Source organism: Danio rerio, chromosome 9 (assembly GCF_052040795.2).
Source record: "Danio rerio strain M-AB ecotype USA chromosome 9, GRCz13ab, whole genome shotgun sequence".
In the NCBI taxonomy this organism is placed as follows: domain Eukaryota; kingdom Metazoa; phylum Chordata; class Actinopteri; order Cypriniformes; family Danionidae; genus Danio; species Danio rerio.
Genome location: NC_141029.1, coordinates 27,732,702 through 27,747,098, shown reverse-complemented (window position 1 = coordinate 27,747,098; position 14,397 = coordinate 27,732,702). Strand labels below are relative to the sequence as shown.

At 35.3% G+C, this 14,397-nt stretch overlaps 1 protein-coding gene across 4 annotated transcripts in view; it reads right to left on the bottom strand.

Annotated features, from left to right (window-relative positions):
- Positions 1-2,661: 2,661 nt before the first annotated feature.
- Positions 2,662-14,397, bottom strand: part of qtman (queuosine-tRNA mannosyltransferase) — a 74,444-nt gene continuing 62,708 nt past the window's right edge. For 3 of the 4 annotated variants that reach the window (XM_087266418.1, XM_087266417.1, XM_087266419.1), the window contains exons 8-11: positions 13,159-13,303; positions 7,014-7,084; positions 6,597-6,688; positions 2,662-4,005 (exon numbers count right to left, since the gene is read on the bottom strand). In XM_087266418.1, the coding sequence (XP_087122544.1) occupies positions 3,904-4,005; positions 6,597-6,688; positions 7,014-7,084; positions 13,159-13,303 (410 nt within the window). In that variant the 3' untranslated portion in view covers positions 2,662-3,903. 4 annotated transcript variants of the gene reach the window in all.

Sequence of the window (14,397 nt, the reverse complement as noted above, 5' to 3'; positions counted from 1 at the left end):
TAGTATTATTCGTATTATTGATGTATTATTGATGTAATAATAATATTGTAATAATAATATTATTAATAATAATTATTATTACTAAGTATGATGAATACAATTTAAAGAGCTCCTATTTTACCCCCTTTTCAAGATTTAAGATAAGTCTTTTTTTGTCTCCAGAATGTGTCTGTAAAGTTTCAGCTCAAAACACCCATCAGATTACTTATTATGTCGTTCAGAATATTAGAATTTTCTGCTATGAACACACTGTTGCTGTTTTTGTTGCCTGTGCCTTTTATGCGAGTTCTCCCTGCCAACTGTTACCATGTGCATGTCAGAGTGTGCCTCAATCTCCGCCTTGGCTGTGTCAGATAAACAGCACAGTGACAAACATAAAGAAACAATAACAATAACTTGCCTAATTACCCTAACCTGCCTAGTTTTCCTAATTAATCTAGTTATGCCTTTAATTTCCACTTTAAGATGTATAGAAGTGTCTTGAAAAATATCTAGTAAAATATTATTACTTTCATCATAGCAAAGGTAAAATAGCACAGGTAAAAATGTTTAGAAATGTGTTAAAGAAATCTGCTCTTCTTTAAACAGAAATTGGGGATAAAATAAACATTATAAAAATGTAAAAAAAATCTATAAAAATAGAATTAGATCTAGTGAAATATATATATATATATATACACACACACATACACACACATCAGATGCTAGTTGGTAAGGTTTTCAGTATTTCATTCGTGAGCTGTTGACCCAGAATGCTGAAATAACAATATTACCTTATTTTCAAGAATAATTAGAAAAACATATTAAAATAAATGAATTATTAATACATATGGAGAAATAAATCCTTCCTAATTTGGTGACAGGCATGCTCAAACTGTACTGTGACCACTACATTTTGCTCAAGTCAGAACTTGAGGGTTCTCATTAAAGTGCCATTTCCATTTTCCATTTCCTAAATCCTTTTGCTGGTTTTCGGAGGAGGCAGTGATGATGATTCTGTGCCGTTTCATTCTCACTCAGTTGCTGCTCTGAATTCTGTTCTTGGTACTGCAGTGATCTTAGAAATGACAGGTCGAGGGAGAGAGAGAGAGAGGGGGGGGGGGATATTCTCACATTTACCCACAAAAAACTAATAATTGATACATATTTAACTGATTAGGTGCAACAGTCTGGGTATCTTTAACCTCAAAGTTGATCTTAAACAGACGAGAGTTTATAGTAACATTTTTAGATGCTCTCCCAATAGACTTTATTTATTTTTACTGTGAGTAACTTTGTAAGAACATGAAATTTATGCTAATACTCTGAGGGGGCAAAGTTATTCACACAGTGAACAGAATAACTAAAGATGGCCATCACAATAAAGTGGAAAAGTATTTATATAGTGAGCTGTTTTCAGATCAAGTTCACTTTAGTGATTCCCCCTGTCAGATATTAATATATCTACAAATACAGTCACTTAATAGGAATGGCAGTCTTCCAAGCTCAGTCTTACTCAAGTGGGACCCTGAACAAGAACTGTGGGGGAGAAACAAGAAGACCTCACAGGTCTTAATACCATTTGTTTTGCTGAATTTGGCTGGCATTAAATTAGCTTCATATCCCTAGAACACCATCAGTGAGAAAACAGCAACAGTCCAATGAAATGGTTTAATGTGCTCTGAGTTTTATAGAGGTTGCTATTAACTTTTTATATGTGGGGTGACATTTTGTGCCGAAAAGGCAGGTTATGGGCTTTATGGCGTCATTAGGTCCTGACCTGAGGTCAGCCAGAAGTTGAAGGAAAACTTATATGACAAAACAAGACAACAAATTGGAAACAAATCAATCCTACACTTCTGCTCTGCAACATTTACGTCCAAATATAAAAACTTAATTCGTTTTTGCAATAGAGATATTGGTTTTTAACCAAACTGACAAAGTTTTTAAGACTTGTTTAAGCTCTGGGTGTTGTAAATCAGTTGTGTCTGCTTTTGTTAATTAATTCAAATTCGTTTTAAAACAAATTAACATCTTTGATAGCATAATTTGTGCAGAAAAGCTAAAGTCTACAAAAAATTCCACCAATCTGAGCCGCTGTGAGCCTAAAAAAAATCTAAAGTCCCACCTACTCAACTGAAATACCAGTAATGATGCAATAAAGACATTTGATGTTTATCGAACAATCTTTTAATTAGGTGTAATTTCACTTGTATCTATTATTGTTTAAATGCAAAGAGGCATGGGGTCAGAAACAAAGATGAACGATGACTCATCCATTATATTTGTACATATTAATGTTAAATGAAATGTTTGATTAATTAAATATTAATAAACCCTTTTTGACTCAGTGTTTACCACAATGGACATCTCATGTCAGGCCATGTTTTTTTTATTTATTTTTTATTTTTTGCTTTCAAAGCATTTCACCAAATGTAAAGCCTACGGTCCATGATAGTGGACTTATGTCATCCAATCAAACAGCAGTAAACTCTGCCTGTTCTAAGTTATACAATGGAGAGTTTAGACATTAGATATGTATGTCTATTACAATTCATAGTGTGTTATAATAATGTGCATTCTATAAAAAAAAAAGCTAAAAATAAGGTTAAAATGTTAAACAGTTCATAACTTCACTGTAGTAACTGTAGTAATTTCAGAAGAAACGTCAAGTAACAATCATTAATTTGTATTATTTTATTTTCAATTTCACATCGGTATAAGGTTTTTGAAGTGAAACAGAAAAATCCGTAAAAAATATTGACATTTGTGTTATTTGCATTTGGCTTCTTTTATGGAAGGCCTAAAATCAGAAGCAATGTTGTACATTTTTCTGAAACTTGGAACATAATTTAAGTCTGAATGAGATTTAAAAAAAAAAATCTACTTATAGAATTACAGCACAGCACAGAAAAAAGTATCTCACTGCCCCTCCTTAAATATGAAACAAGTTACATATGAAGGTAGGATATTACAACTATTTTTTATGAGCCGAGAAGCAAGAGCTCTGTCTTAACAAGAAGTAATGTGGCTAATCTCAGTTGTGCACCAGAAGATGATGGTGGCATGATTATATTTGACCCTCTAATTCGAAATCCTTCATCCAGCTCACCTGAATAATCAACGCATTTGAAATAATAACGTCAGCAAGTCTGCGGCCTTATTGAGAGGACGTCTGATAATAAAGGAGGAATCCTTCAATAACTCCCGCAATAAAAGTCAGGCCTCTTTTAATAACACATATGTTGGCAGGCCTGAAGTGGGCCGTGTGATTGTGGCATTGCTGTGATGTGAAAGCAGACGCTTACATCTTCATGGAAAATCTGACAGGCCATTGTTAGTTTGCCCGGATTTTACATTTTGCAAATACGTATAAATAGCTAGTTACCATGCCCCCTTAATTATGCAGCGGGTTCCTGACTGCAACGTACAGCCAGATCTCCGACGCAAGGAAAATAAAAGAGCCATATTTAGATTTGACCACAGTCCTGGGGAAGCCTTGCATCAACCTTTGCTGAGCCTCGGGGGACTTTGTCACAACCTGGCAACCTCAGGTGGAGCAAGAGCCCACAACGTTTCAAGCCACAACTTTGGCTGCCGCTCTGTCGGGAGTGGGAACCAAAGACTCTAGAATTCCAGGCTGGAGTCCTCCGGCACAAAGGATAAAAATGGATATGAACCGAAATACGAGGTGGGCCCGCCTATAAGCGCGACACGAAAGCGGTTTCAGGTTTTTTGATTGTTTATTTTTACTTTGTTCTTTTTTCTCCCACATTAAGCGCACATATAAAGTTGTTGTTTTTTTCTGTTGTGTGAGTACATTAAAATCACATATACATTCTGTTCCTTAAAAAACAGCAGAGAGGTAGGTGTAAGGGGTCATATGTTTTGAATTATAATGTACAGTATGCGTTAGGGGTCACGCTATGCCATGTGCTTATCTGTGAACATCCTGCCACTGTCTGCCTTAAGAAGAGATCTGAAATTGTCCCCCAGAGAGTCCCAGGAGAAAGAGCTCAGGCTCACCTAGGAAAAAAAGAGAGAGACATAGAGAATAAAGGGAAGGAGATGGGAAAAGCAGAGAACAGTGAAAGTGTTATGACAGAATGGGAATCCCATTGTTTTATGATTAGTTAAGCAGTGGTTCTCAAATGGCTTCGCTTCAGGGTACAGATTTTAATACTTTTATAATGTTGCATGAGACTTCAAATGAAAACTCAGTACCACAACTTTAAATCAAACATTTAAATGTATGTTTTTATTATTACTTCTCCTATCCTCCATTTTATTTCTGAGTTGTAAAATGTAACTTATACAGCACTGCGACTTACTTGCGTGCTATTTGCATTTTCTTTAAACTACACAATTTTGACCCAATGCAAATATATATATAGTAAACAGACGACTCTATTTTTTTATTGTTTTATTATTTTTTTTAGAATGCAAGAATTGCTTAGCTTTCTTAACTTTTCCAGAATTTTTAGAACTGAACTACAAACTACCAGATTAGAGCTTTCGATAAAAAGCTTGAACTTATTTGTTACACAACTTTAAAGAACGTCTAGCCCTGTTTACAACTGGCATTAAAATGCATTATCATCAATCTGCCCACAAATGGACAATGCTAAATAAAGATGTAAAAAGGGTTCAAAACAAAAAAAAAATATTCAGTAAGCTTTGGATTAGTAGAGGCTCAAGTGGTCAAATGTTGATGATGATGGGCAGAGGCCAGAGGACAATTTGGCCAGGAGGCCGAGGTTTTCGAAGGATTTCCTGGGATTTTTAAAAACCACAGAAAGTGAGGAGCCTCAGTTTAACATCTCATCTGAAAGATGGCGTTCACTGAGTAGTATAGAGTCCCCATCAATATACCGGGCATTAGGACCCACACAGACAGCAGGTCGAGAACCCCATGCTGTCCTCACTAACACCACTTCCAGCAGCAACCTAATCTTTCCATGTGGTCTCCCAACCAGGTACTGATTGGGTGCAGCCCTGCTTAGCTTCAGTGGGTGACCATGTGAGAGTTGCAGAGAGCTAGCTGCCGGCATATTGAAATACATATTTCAAATACAAAATGGTATTTTGTAATCTGTACTTGATAGGGTTTATGAAACTGGCTTAATATTTTGTATCAAAATAATTTAGTGTTTTGTATTTTAGTATTTTTAAAATACTGTAAAATATTTAGTAAGAAGTCTACAGTACATGATGACATCTAAAAAATAAGGCCTCTGATTGGTTCTTTCCCCCTTATTTTCCCAAGCTTGGGTGTCTCGGTGCCACAGGTGCAAATACAGAGGAATGTAAATATGGTAAACAATGGTTAATATAGTTTTTAAGAGGGTAAACAGAGACTCTTCCAGATAAAGAAAAACTGACAAAAATCTTGGGAGAATGAGTATACTGTACAAACGATAGACTGTAAGATTGTAATTTGTAACTCAAAGAGAAACACAAGTTACCTTTGGGTTACAAATTTAACTCACTAACCACTAGGTCACAACTTTCCCCTAGGTGAACGAAGTGGCAGAGAAATCTGCAAAAGTTGTTTACTTTACTAAGTCAGTTGAATGGTGAAGGGATTGATCCAATAGGATTATTGATGGAAGGTTTGCAAAGAAATTTCATGTCACATTTTAAAAGTATTTAGTAGTATTTTTTAAATACAAAAACACAGTGTTTTATTTTGATACATTTATGCCTGCTGTATTTTGTAGTTTATTTTGATACACTTAAAATTAATGTATTTGTTATTTTAGTTTAAAATACATTTCAATAGTACTGTTAATACCAACTGTTTGTTTGTTTCATAATGGCAGCTTCTATGGCTATTTTCATGGTGAGAAAATGTAAACTGGAGTAAGATATTATTACAAGAGCAAGGAATTTTAAACTTTGTTCTAAACAAAAGCAACAGCAGCCAATAGGAGAAATATTTTCCATATTAAAAGGAGTTTTTGTCCTAACACACAACCTCGAATTGATATATTAGAAATATATCTATTTCTCACAGGTGAACAACAGAAAACTATGACAATTATCACCTCAAGTTAACCTGTACTATTTGCAGAGTTAAATGCTAACAATGTGAGTTTGAATGCCACAATAAACTTCAGCATTGTTTTCCAGATAAACAAGTGTTCACATGGCATGTTTCCTAAATATCTGCAAACACAATATATTTTCATGCTTTAGAAGAGTCAAAAACTTACATACAGCATCTTTAAGGTGAATACAAAAACAATCCTCACAGAATTAAAGCCAACAAAATCAAATAGAACCAATGTGCTTTTGATAAAAGAACACGTGAAAGGATCTTCTAGTATTAAAAATGTGTGTGTCATTTTGTGTGATTCTACAGAGGGTATACAGTAAACTATCTAGTTGAATACCGACTGGAAAAGGTAAAGTGTCCCTACTGACTAAATAACTGACAATGCATTTCAACAACAGGTGCAAACACAGTCTCTGATTCCAGTAAGAGGTTTAACTTGCACTGATTACTGATCATGTTTACTGGCACGTATTTGCCTTGATGAAAATGTATTCATGCACAATTCCAGAACCAAGTCTTTGTAGTCAATTTGATTTCCAGGAAAATGAGCACTTTTTACCTGAACAACATGTTGTCTGGCTAATTGCGGACGCTTGCAGAATTCCTGTAGTCTTTTGCACAGCTGTTCAGGTGTTGAATACAGATATGTTGCTACAAGAGGAAAATACATATTTGATAAGTAAGAAACCTCAAAGAGCAGATGAGATAGCAGGCACTTTCAGCATTAAAAATTCAGCTGACACCATGCTGTGTAATGCTGTACATTATTGAACTGTGGTTATATTTATTTATTTATATAAAAATGCCAGAATAGTTTATGGCAAATTCTTCCGATTGTGCTTTAAGATGAATAAGTCATTATATACAGAAGTTGAACATAACGGCTTTGCCTATGACAATAAATCTTCTATTGCATGTGAAATCAAGCTGCTTTTATCTTCACAGACATATCAGGAAAATTAGAGAAGAATTTTACCAGGGAATATTTCAGGGTAGACCAAAGCCTTCGGACACAGGGGGTAACATCCACAATGCACTGCTTCTAACCTGAAAGAAAAGATTTATGACACATGCTGTAGGGCTCAATTCCATAGTGCATCTGTACTGTATTGACTAAATATATTGAAATGACTTGGCTCCATTTCTCCAATTAGCAATTTCTGAAAGCTCCGAAGAAGTTCAGTGCTATGAGACTGACAACAAACCAAAGCAGTTGCCAATACTGAACAAAGCCATCATAACTGGCTGGGACATCGCTATTTTTCCATCTTGCATCCAGCCAGATGAAGTTGCAACTTGTCATACCATATCAAAGCATTTAATAGCCTTTTTTAAACACCTAATGGACTCTGATAATGCTACCTCACAGCTATGGCATAGTTCTGCACTCATGCTTTTACTTCATCAAATAGTTCAATCTAGGGCAAACTTTGCTCCCAACTGATTCAACTCATTTGAACCCCTATTGCTGGCAGTGAAAATGACCGGCTGTTTAAATATTTTGTAGAATGAGTATTAATATTTAATGAGTCTATCCATCTCTCCCTTCACCATCAGATCCTCATCTCATTTCCCATGCTAAAACCATGCATATTTTAATATCCGATTAGCCCTCTGCCATTCACCGCTGAAATTTCAAGATTCTGATTGAGCAATGGGACAAATCTCCGCAAAAAAATTGGTGGATTTGTGAAACCTCTCAGTGTCCTGAAGTTGCGCTTCAAAGTGGTTTGTATTGTTACATATTTAATGGTCACTCATACACTGATAACCAAAAGCTGTAAGATCTGCGACAAGAAATCGAAGCACACAATTTCTTTTGTTTTGCTTTTTGACCACACAATTATGGAACAAACTGACACTCTTAAAAATAAAGTTTCTTCACTGGCAGGTGATGGTTCCATGAAAAACCTTCAACACCTAGGGACATTTTCATTCTTTATAATGGTTTTTTTCAGATTATTAAAATGATCTTCAATATATGATTAAAATTGCTCTTCACTCTTTTTTTGAAACCCGTTTTGGGTTCTTCTTGACACCATTATTTTTAAGACTGCACTTCACATGCTTTCCTGCATTTGCCCACACTTTCTTACTGTACATGTTATTTTGTATAAACAATTGATAAACCAAGATCTTTGACGGTTCTTGAGATGTTTAACTTTGGAAAAACTCATTTAAGTTTCCTGTATATTGATTCATCTGGTCATCAAAGCCAGCAAAATGCATTCTAACACAGTCCAAAGAATTTTCTTTTTCACCAAACCAATACATGCACTTTTATTCACATCCCCTTATTCCAAGTTCCAACAAATGATAAGCCAGTTGGAAGAATCGCCCAAACCAGAACACACTGCCACGTTGCTATAATTTCTCGACAAAGGAAAAGAAAAACAACAGCACAACAGTCCCCGTCCTTGAGCAAACACCAGGCAGGGAAGGTTTAGTGTAGTATTACCTACTCCACAACATCAACATCCCCTTCCCCTGATCAAATTTACAGTGAACACAGTAAATCAAAGTCGCTCGGCTGGAGTCTATGACAGGCCGTCGTATGAAACTGATTAAGGTCAGTTCCATGTCAATGCAGTTAATGTGTGAGCGTGCAAATGCTTATCAGGCTTTTCATCTCAAATATAATTAGGCGATCATTCTGCTTGGCTGCCTTACTGTTTTTCTGGAGGGCACGGATGGGCGTCTGCTGACAATTAATCAGATTAGGCTAATTTCCACAATAACGAGGACAGAACACGGTGGAGAAAAGTCCCCTTGCGTGGCGCAGAGTTGACCAATGAGACGAGAGCGCTGACGGTCGAAAGCATTTGAGCAGGTGATTCGAGTTCTGAGATCTTCTGACCCATTTCTCATGGCATCAGATCTTTGCAGCGAAATTGATTTAGTAAGTGGATGCTACTTCAACTCCAGGCACTTCTTTATGTCCCAAAGGTAGATTTTAAATTAAGTAAACCCATATAAATGTTATTACTTTTTTGTTGTATTAAGGTCACAAATAAATCTTGGAAACATTTTATTATGTCTTCCTTAATTATATGTTTATACTTTTTAAATGTATTATGTGCAGATTTTACTGTTTTATTCTTGTCCCACTGAATATCTAAAATAATTAATCCACTTAGATATCAAACACAGCAATAAAATGGATGTTTAAATGTTAAAAGTGCTAATTTTATCAGAGAATGTTTGCAGATATGTGACTGAACAAACCATTACCATTATAATCTGGTGAAAATGTTCATTATTTGGAGAAAAAATAGACAATTGGCTTATGGTGCGCTCATTCTTCCACCTAAGAATTAATTACCCTCATTCAGCCCAATTCAAATGAGACGTTCTTTTTTCTTTTCTTTGGAAGTTAAACATTATTAAGAAAGGCCGACAGCAGGTGTTTGATCAGTGTTTGAACACACACATGGCCTGAGGACATAAATGTAAAACACGCAGCTGAGGAGACTCCATATTGCTCCCCTCCACTGGACTTTGATCTAATGAAATCTAGAACAACATTGGTCGTATGCAGTAAAAGTCCCAGAGGGAACAAGAGTCTAAAGCGTTACCTTACAAAGCAAAGGATGTTTCCATCAAACTGGTATCACAGCTCAGAAAATTCATTAGGGGTGTCATCTATTATAATGTATATATTTAGTGTACAGAACAAGAATGACTGGTTCCCCATGCAGGATGCCCTCCTGTTAGATCAGTTCTATCTCAGCCCTTGGCATTATTTGGAAAACTCTTCAAAAGTCCAGCACAGGTGACTGAAGATACCGATCCAGGCAATGCAGAACACATCAATCGTGGTGCTTTCAAAGAACTCTCAGTAAAAAAAGAAGAAGAAGAAGTGAAACACCCCCCAAAAAGGACATATCTCTGGGATTAAAAGCAACCTTCATATTTTATATATGTTCAAGGTAACCTTCGCATTTTGTTTGAAAATGTGATATGATGAAACTCTATGAGATGGAACATTCTTTTAACTGCATCGATATTGTGTTGTTTTACATTACCCTCTACAATAGCGGTGAAACATGATGGAAACATGGTATTTCCAATCACATGCTTTATTTAGGATTTACTTAATTGAGTCAAGGTATTTGGAAATGTTACCTTTAAAGCAATCAAGATATTACTTTTTTTTCCCCAACAGTGACATTAAGTAAAGAAAATTTGGGTTATAACTATGGCACCGAACCAACACATACATTTTTTTTTTATCTGTTATTATGGCATTAGATTATGTGCCTTTCACTCCTAAACTCTTGTCATGTCTTAGGTGATGAGAAACATTCCAGGCTATACAGCTTAGTTTCTTTTTACCATTTATAATTGGGTATAAAACATAATTCACAGTTTTATTCTATAAATAATATTGAAATAAAAAATAAATAGGGCGACACGGTGGTGCAGTGGGTAGCACAATTGCCTCACATCAAGAAGATCGCTGGTTAGAGCCTCAGCTGAGTCAGTTGGCATTTCTGTGTGGAGTTTGCATGTTCTCCCCGTGTTCACATGGGTTTCCTCTGGGTGCTCCGTTTTCCCACACAAGTCCAAATGTGGTATGGGTTAATTGGGTATGCTAAAATTGGCCGCAGGGTAAGTGTGTGAATGAATATGTATGGATGTTTCCCAGCAATGAGTTGCAGCTGGAAAGGCATCCGCTGTGTAAAACATATGCTGGATAAGTTGGCGGTTCATTGCGCTGTGGTGACCCCAGATTAATAAAGGGACTAAGCCAGAAAGAAAACAATAAATGAATAATAAATAAATAATATGATTTAAATAATTATGTTTTAATCTTATTTTCAGCATTTTGCATTAAATAAAAACAGTTTTTTAAAATCTGTTTTCTTGACTTCAGAAGAGTTAACCAATGAAGTATATGGTGGAATAACACTGATTTTAGTCACAGCATTTGAAACATATTTCGAAAAACTGTAATTTGTTCCTGTAAAAAAACTTATAATATTTCTATCTGGAATTTGAAATAAGTTATATAAATCCTAACAAACCCAAAAACACGCGTCTAATAAATCTAATAATCTATTTATACTGAGAATTTAAAGCAGACTCTTTTAATGAAGTGTGAGTGATTTCATAGAGAAGGTGAACTTCTACATTTAAGAGCAAAAAAAAAAAAAGGCTGTTTTGTCAGAAAAGCCACAAAAAAAGAAAGACTTCTCAATAATTTTGTGTCATTATGCTTCTGTCTAAGGAAGAGCTTCTATGTGCTTATTGTCAAAATAAAGATTGACAGAACCCATTTTGAAGTGCCAAAAAAATTTCTTTTTTTTCTGGATTAAGCTATTAGCTATGTTTCCATCTAAAAATGCAAATTAAATGTATGCGCAAAACTGAAATATTGCATAAAAGACGTGCAAATAAAGCAGCACTTCCATCTAACAACTGGCGCCAAATATCAACAGTGAAAATGGAATTTTCTGCAGAAGTAAAAGCTGTGTCAATCTTTTCCTTATTTAATTAATAACTTGCGCCTCAGAAGACAGTATGTCAACACGTAATAAACACGTGGTGGCGTTTGAAGGCATGACTTGTGGAGCACAGACGCTATTGACAGTTTTGGAGGTAATTGATAATTTAATTAAACTAAAACTGAAATTGTAAAGGAATTTTAAAATAACCAAAAGAACATTTCAGGTGTTTTACAATGTGCTCAGCCTGCTGGTTTGTCCATTCACACGCATTTTTATTATCACATGATATCTTGACCTTTTTTAATGGACATACTAGAATTTGTTCGGTAAAAGTGTTTCCATCGAAGTTCATGTAATGTTATCTTACTCGGTCCAAATTTATGCGCATCTTGGCGTTGCCATCATTTATCATTTATGCGCATATTCACAATTTTCATAAAAAATTTTGGATGGAAACTATTGAATATTGCGCCCTTATGCACTTTTGTTACAAATCATCATAGTCTACATAAATTAGGCCACAATTGATTTGATCTTGTGTAGTCTGAACCAAAGTTCAACCCACACTCTCTAGCACATGCTCAGCACTTCGCCACAACTGTGATGTTAACTGTGTAGTATGTAGGATTGACATTCCAAATCCACAATATTGGAGGCAGCTTTTTTTCCACTAGGCCCCTCCGATGATGACTCGATGCAATCTTAGGTTGCTAGACTGACAACACCAACAGAACAAGCATGCCTTATGATCAACCTTACAATGTATGCTGCTCATCTTGGTCAGTTTGCATTTGTAATATTTATATTATTTTCTAAACGCAAACCACCACACATGGATTTTTATAACTCTGAATCTGGGTCTCATTTCAGAGGCTGCTTCAGATTTTGGGCCACGTACGCTGTAAAAATGCTGGGTTCCACTCAATCGATTTGTTTTGGGAAAACATGAAAGAATTACTATAAATTAACTTATTAGTTTTTACTAATTTAAGTGGATTGAACATAAAACAAAAAAATTATTCTCCCAAAAAATCAAGAATTTTGTTATTTCTGCTCATTTTAAGTAAGTAGTTTGAACAAACAGCAAATGTCATTTTTTTGAGTGTATGCATATATTAAAAGAGCCTTCATGACTGAAATTAAATATACTGTTTCCACCAAGGCAACCAGGGGTGCCAAAATATAATTGACAGAATATAATAAAAATATACTGGCTGTGGTCTGAGTAACAAAGACTAAAACAAAGACATTATGAAACAGAATGCATATTTTCAAAGAAGAATAATTGACTTTAGCAATGTTATTTCAAGTCAAGAAATCTGTTCATTTACCATGCTTCTTAAAAATCTGCAGACATACTATAATATTTCTATGCTTTAGAAGAGTCAAAAATCTACATACAACACCTTTAAGTCAAGCCCCCATATTTACAACAAAAAATGGCATTAAATGAAACTTTAGTCAAATCTGTCTGTCAAACATTTAGGTTATACAATGAATTCTTTGGTAATTGACTAAAACGAAAGTCTAAATTGACTAAATCTGATACCTTTTGCTAATTTTCATAAAAGCAGCAAACAACACTTACACTAATAAACACAAATAAACCAGTGCGGTGACTTTCTGTTTGGAGAGAACATATTTCAGTGACAGACAGCAGATGAAACTCACATTGCTACTCCGAAAAACTCGTGCTTGGCTGTGGAAACGACGACATCTGCTTGGCACAGCACTTTGAGGTAATCTTCCTTACTGGGCATGAAACCCCAGTGCTGGATGTGGTCAACCAACTGTTCTTTGGCTTCAGAAAAGATGTCTATAGTGGGAGAGAACGGAGAAAGGGACAGAGGCCTCAATATCGATGTGTAGTAATTAGCGGAGAGAGGGATGTTTAAAGTTTTGGTCATATTTTGTGTGGAGATAAAATAAGCAAGGTCGTCATAAATTTGGACATAAAACTGGAGAAGGGCACAAATAATCAATAACGTGATTCTATTAGCAAAATCAAAATAGATTAAAACCGTTTCAGCGTGATTGCCTTCCGAGCAATCGTAAACATAATTTCATAACATGAGCAACCTTTACGATCTGTTTATTCCTTTCGGTCCCGTGGCTGTTTATGCCACGATAAAAGTTCACATCTCAATATAAGAGATTGTGTTTCCTGTAAGTCTGGCTTTGGCAGCGCTTGGCTGTGCAGACGCATAAATGAAATGAACACAACGCCATAAATGCTTAAGACTGTCCGAAAGATATTAAAACATAATTGTCCACTAATGGGGAGTGTATTTTACCAATGAAAACATCGCCTGTGTGCGATAAACAGATGATCTTTGAACCTAAAGCGATGCACTTAACAAATTTGTTTCAAAGTTAAACATGTAATTACATTTATTCATGAAATCACAGGAGTCAAACAACTAAATCATTCTATGAAAAGTAAGGAGAGAACAGGAGGGAAAAAGAGGGTTTTCCTGATCATTTTTTGTACCCCTGTGTTATAAATCTGCTAATTCCTGAGTTCCAGTCCACTCCCTGTATTTCCCTAGAGCTAGGTTTCATTTTTGATACTTTAAATGACAACTAAATGAGTCAACTAGACAACTACAATTTGTCATGACTACTCAACTCATATCAAATTTTGATTAAAGCAGTCAAAACCAGTCAGAAAAAAAGACAAACACTTCTTTTCAATGAATTTGTTTTCTTCTAGTCACACATTTTGTCACTTATCAAACACATATATAATAAAACAGGGCTGTTTCATGTGACTCCATAAGAAATTGTTGTTTTGTTTTTTTGTTTTTTTAGATTAGATTCAACTTCATGTCATTACACATGTAGATGTACAAGTACAAGGGAACGAAATGCAGTTTAGGTCTAACCAGGTTTGCATTAGTATTAGTTATA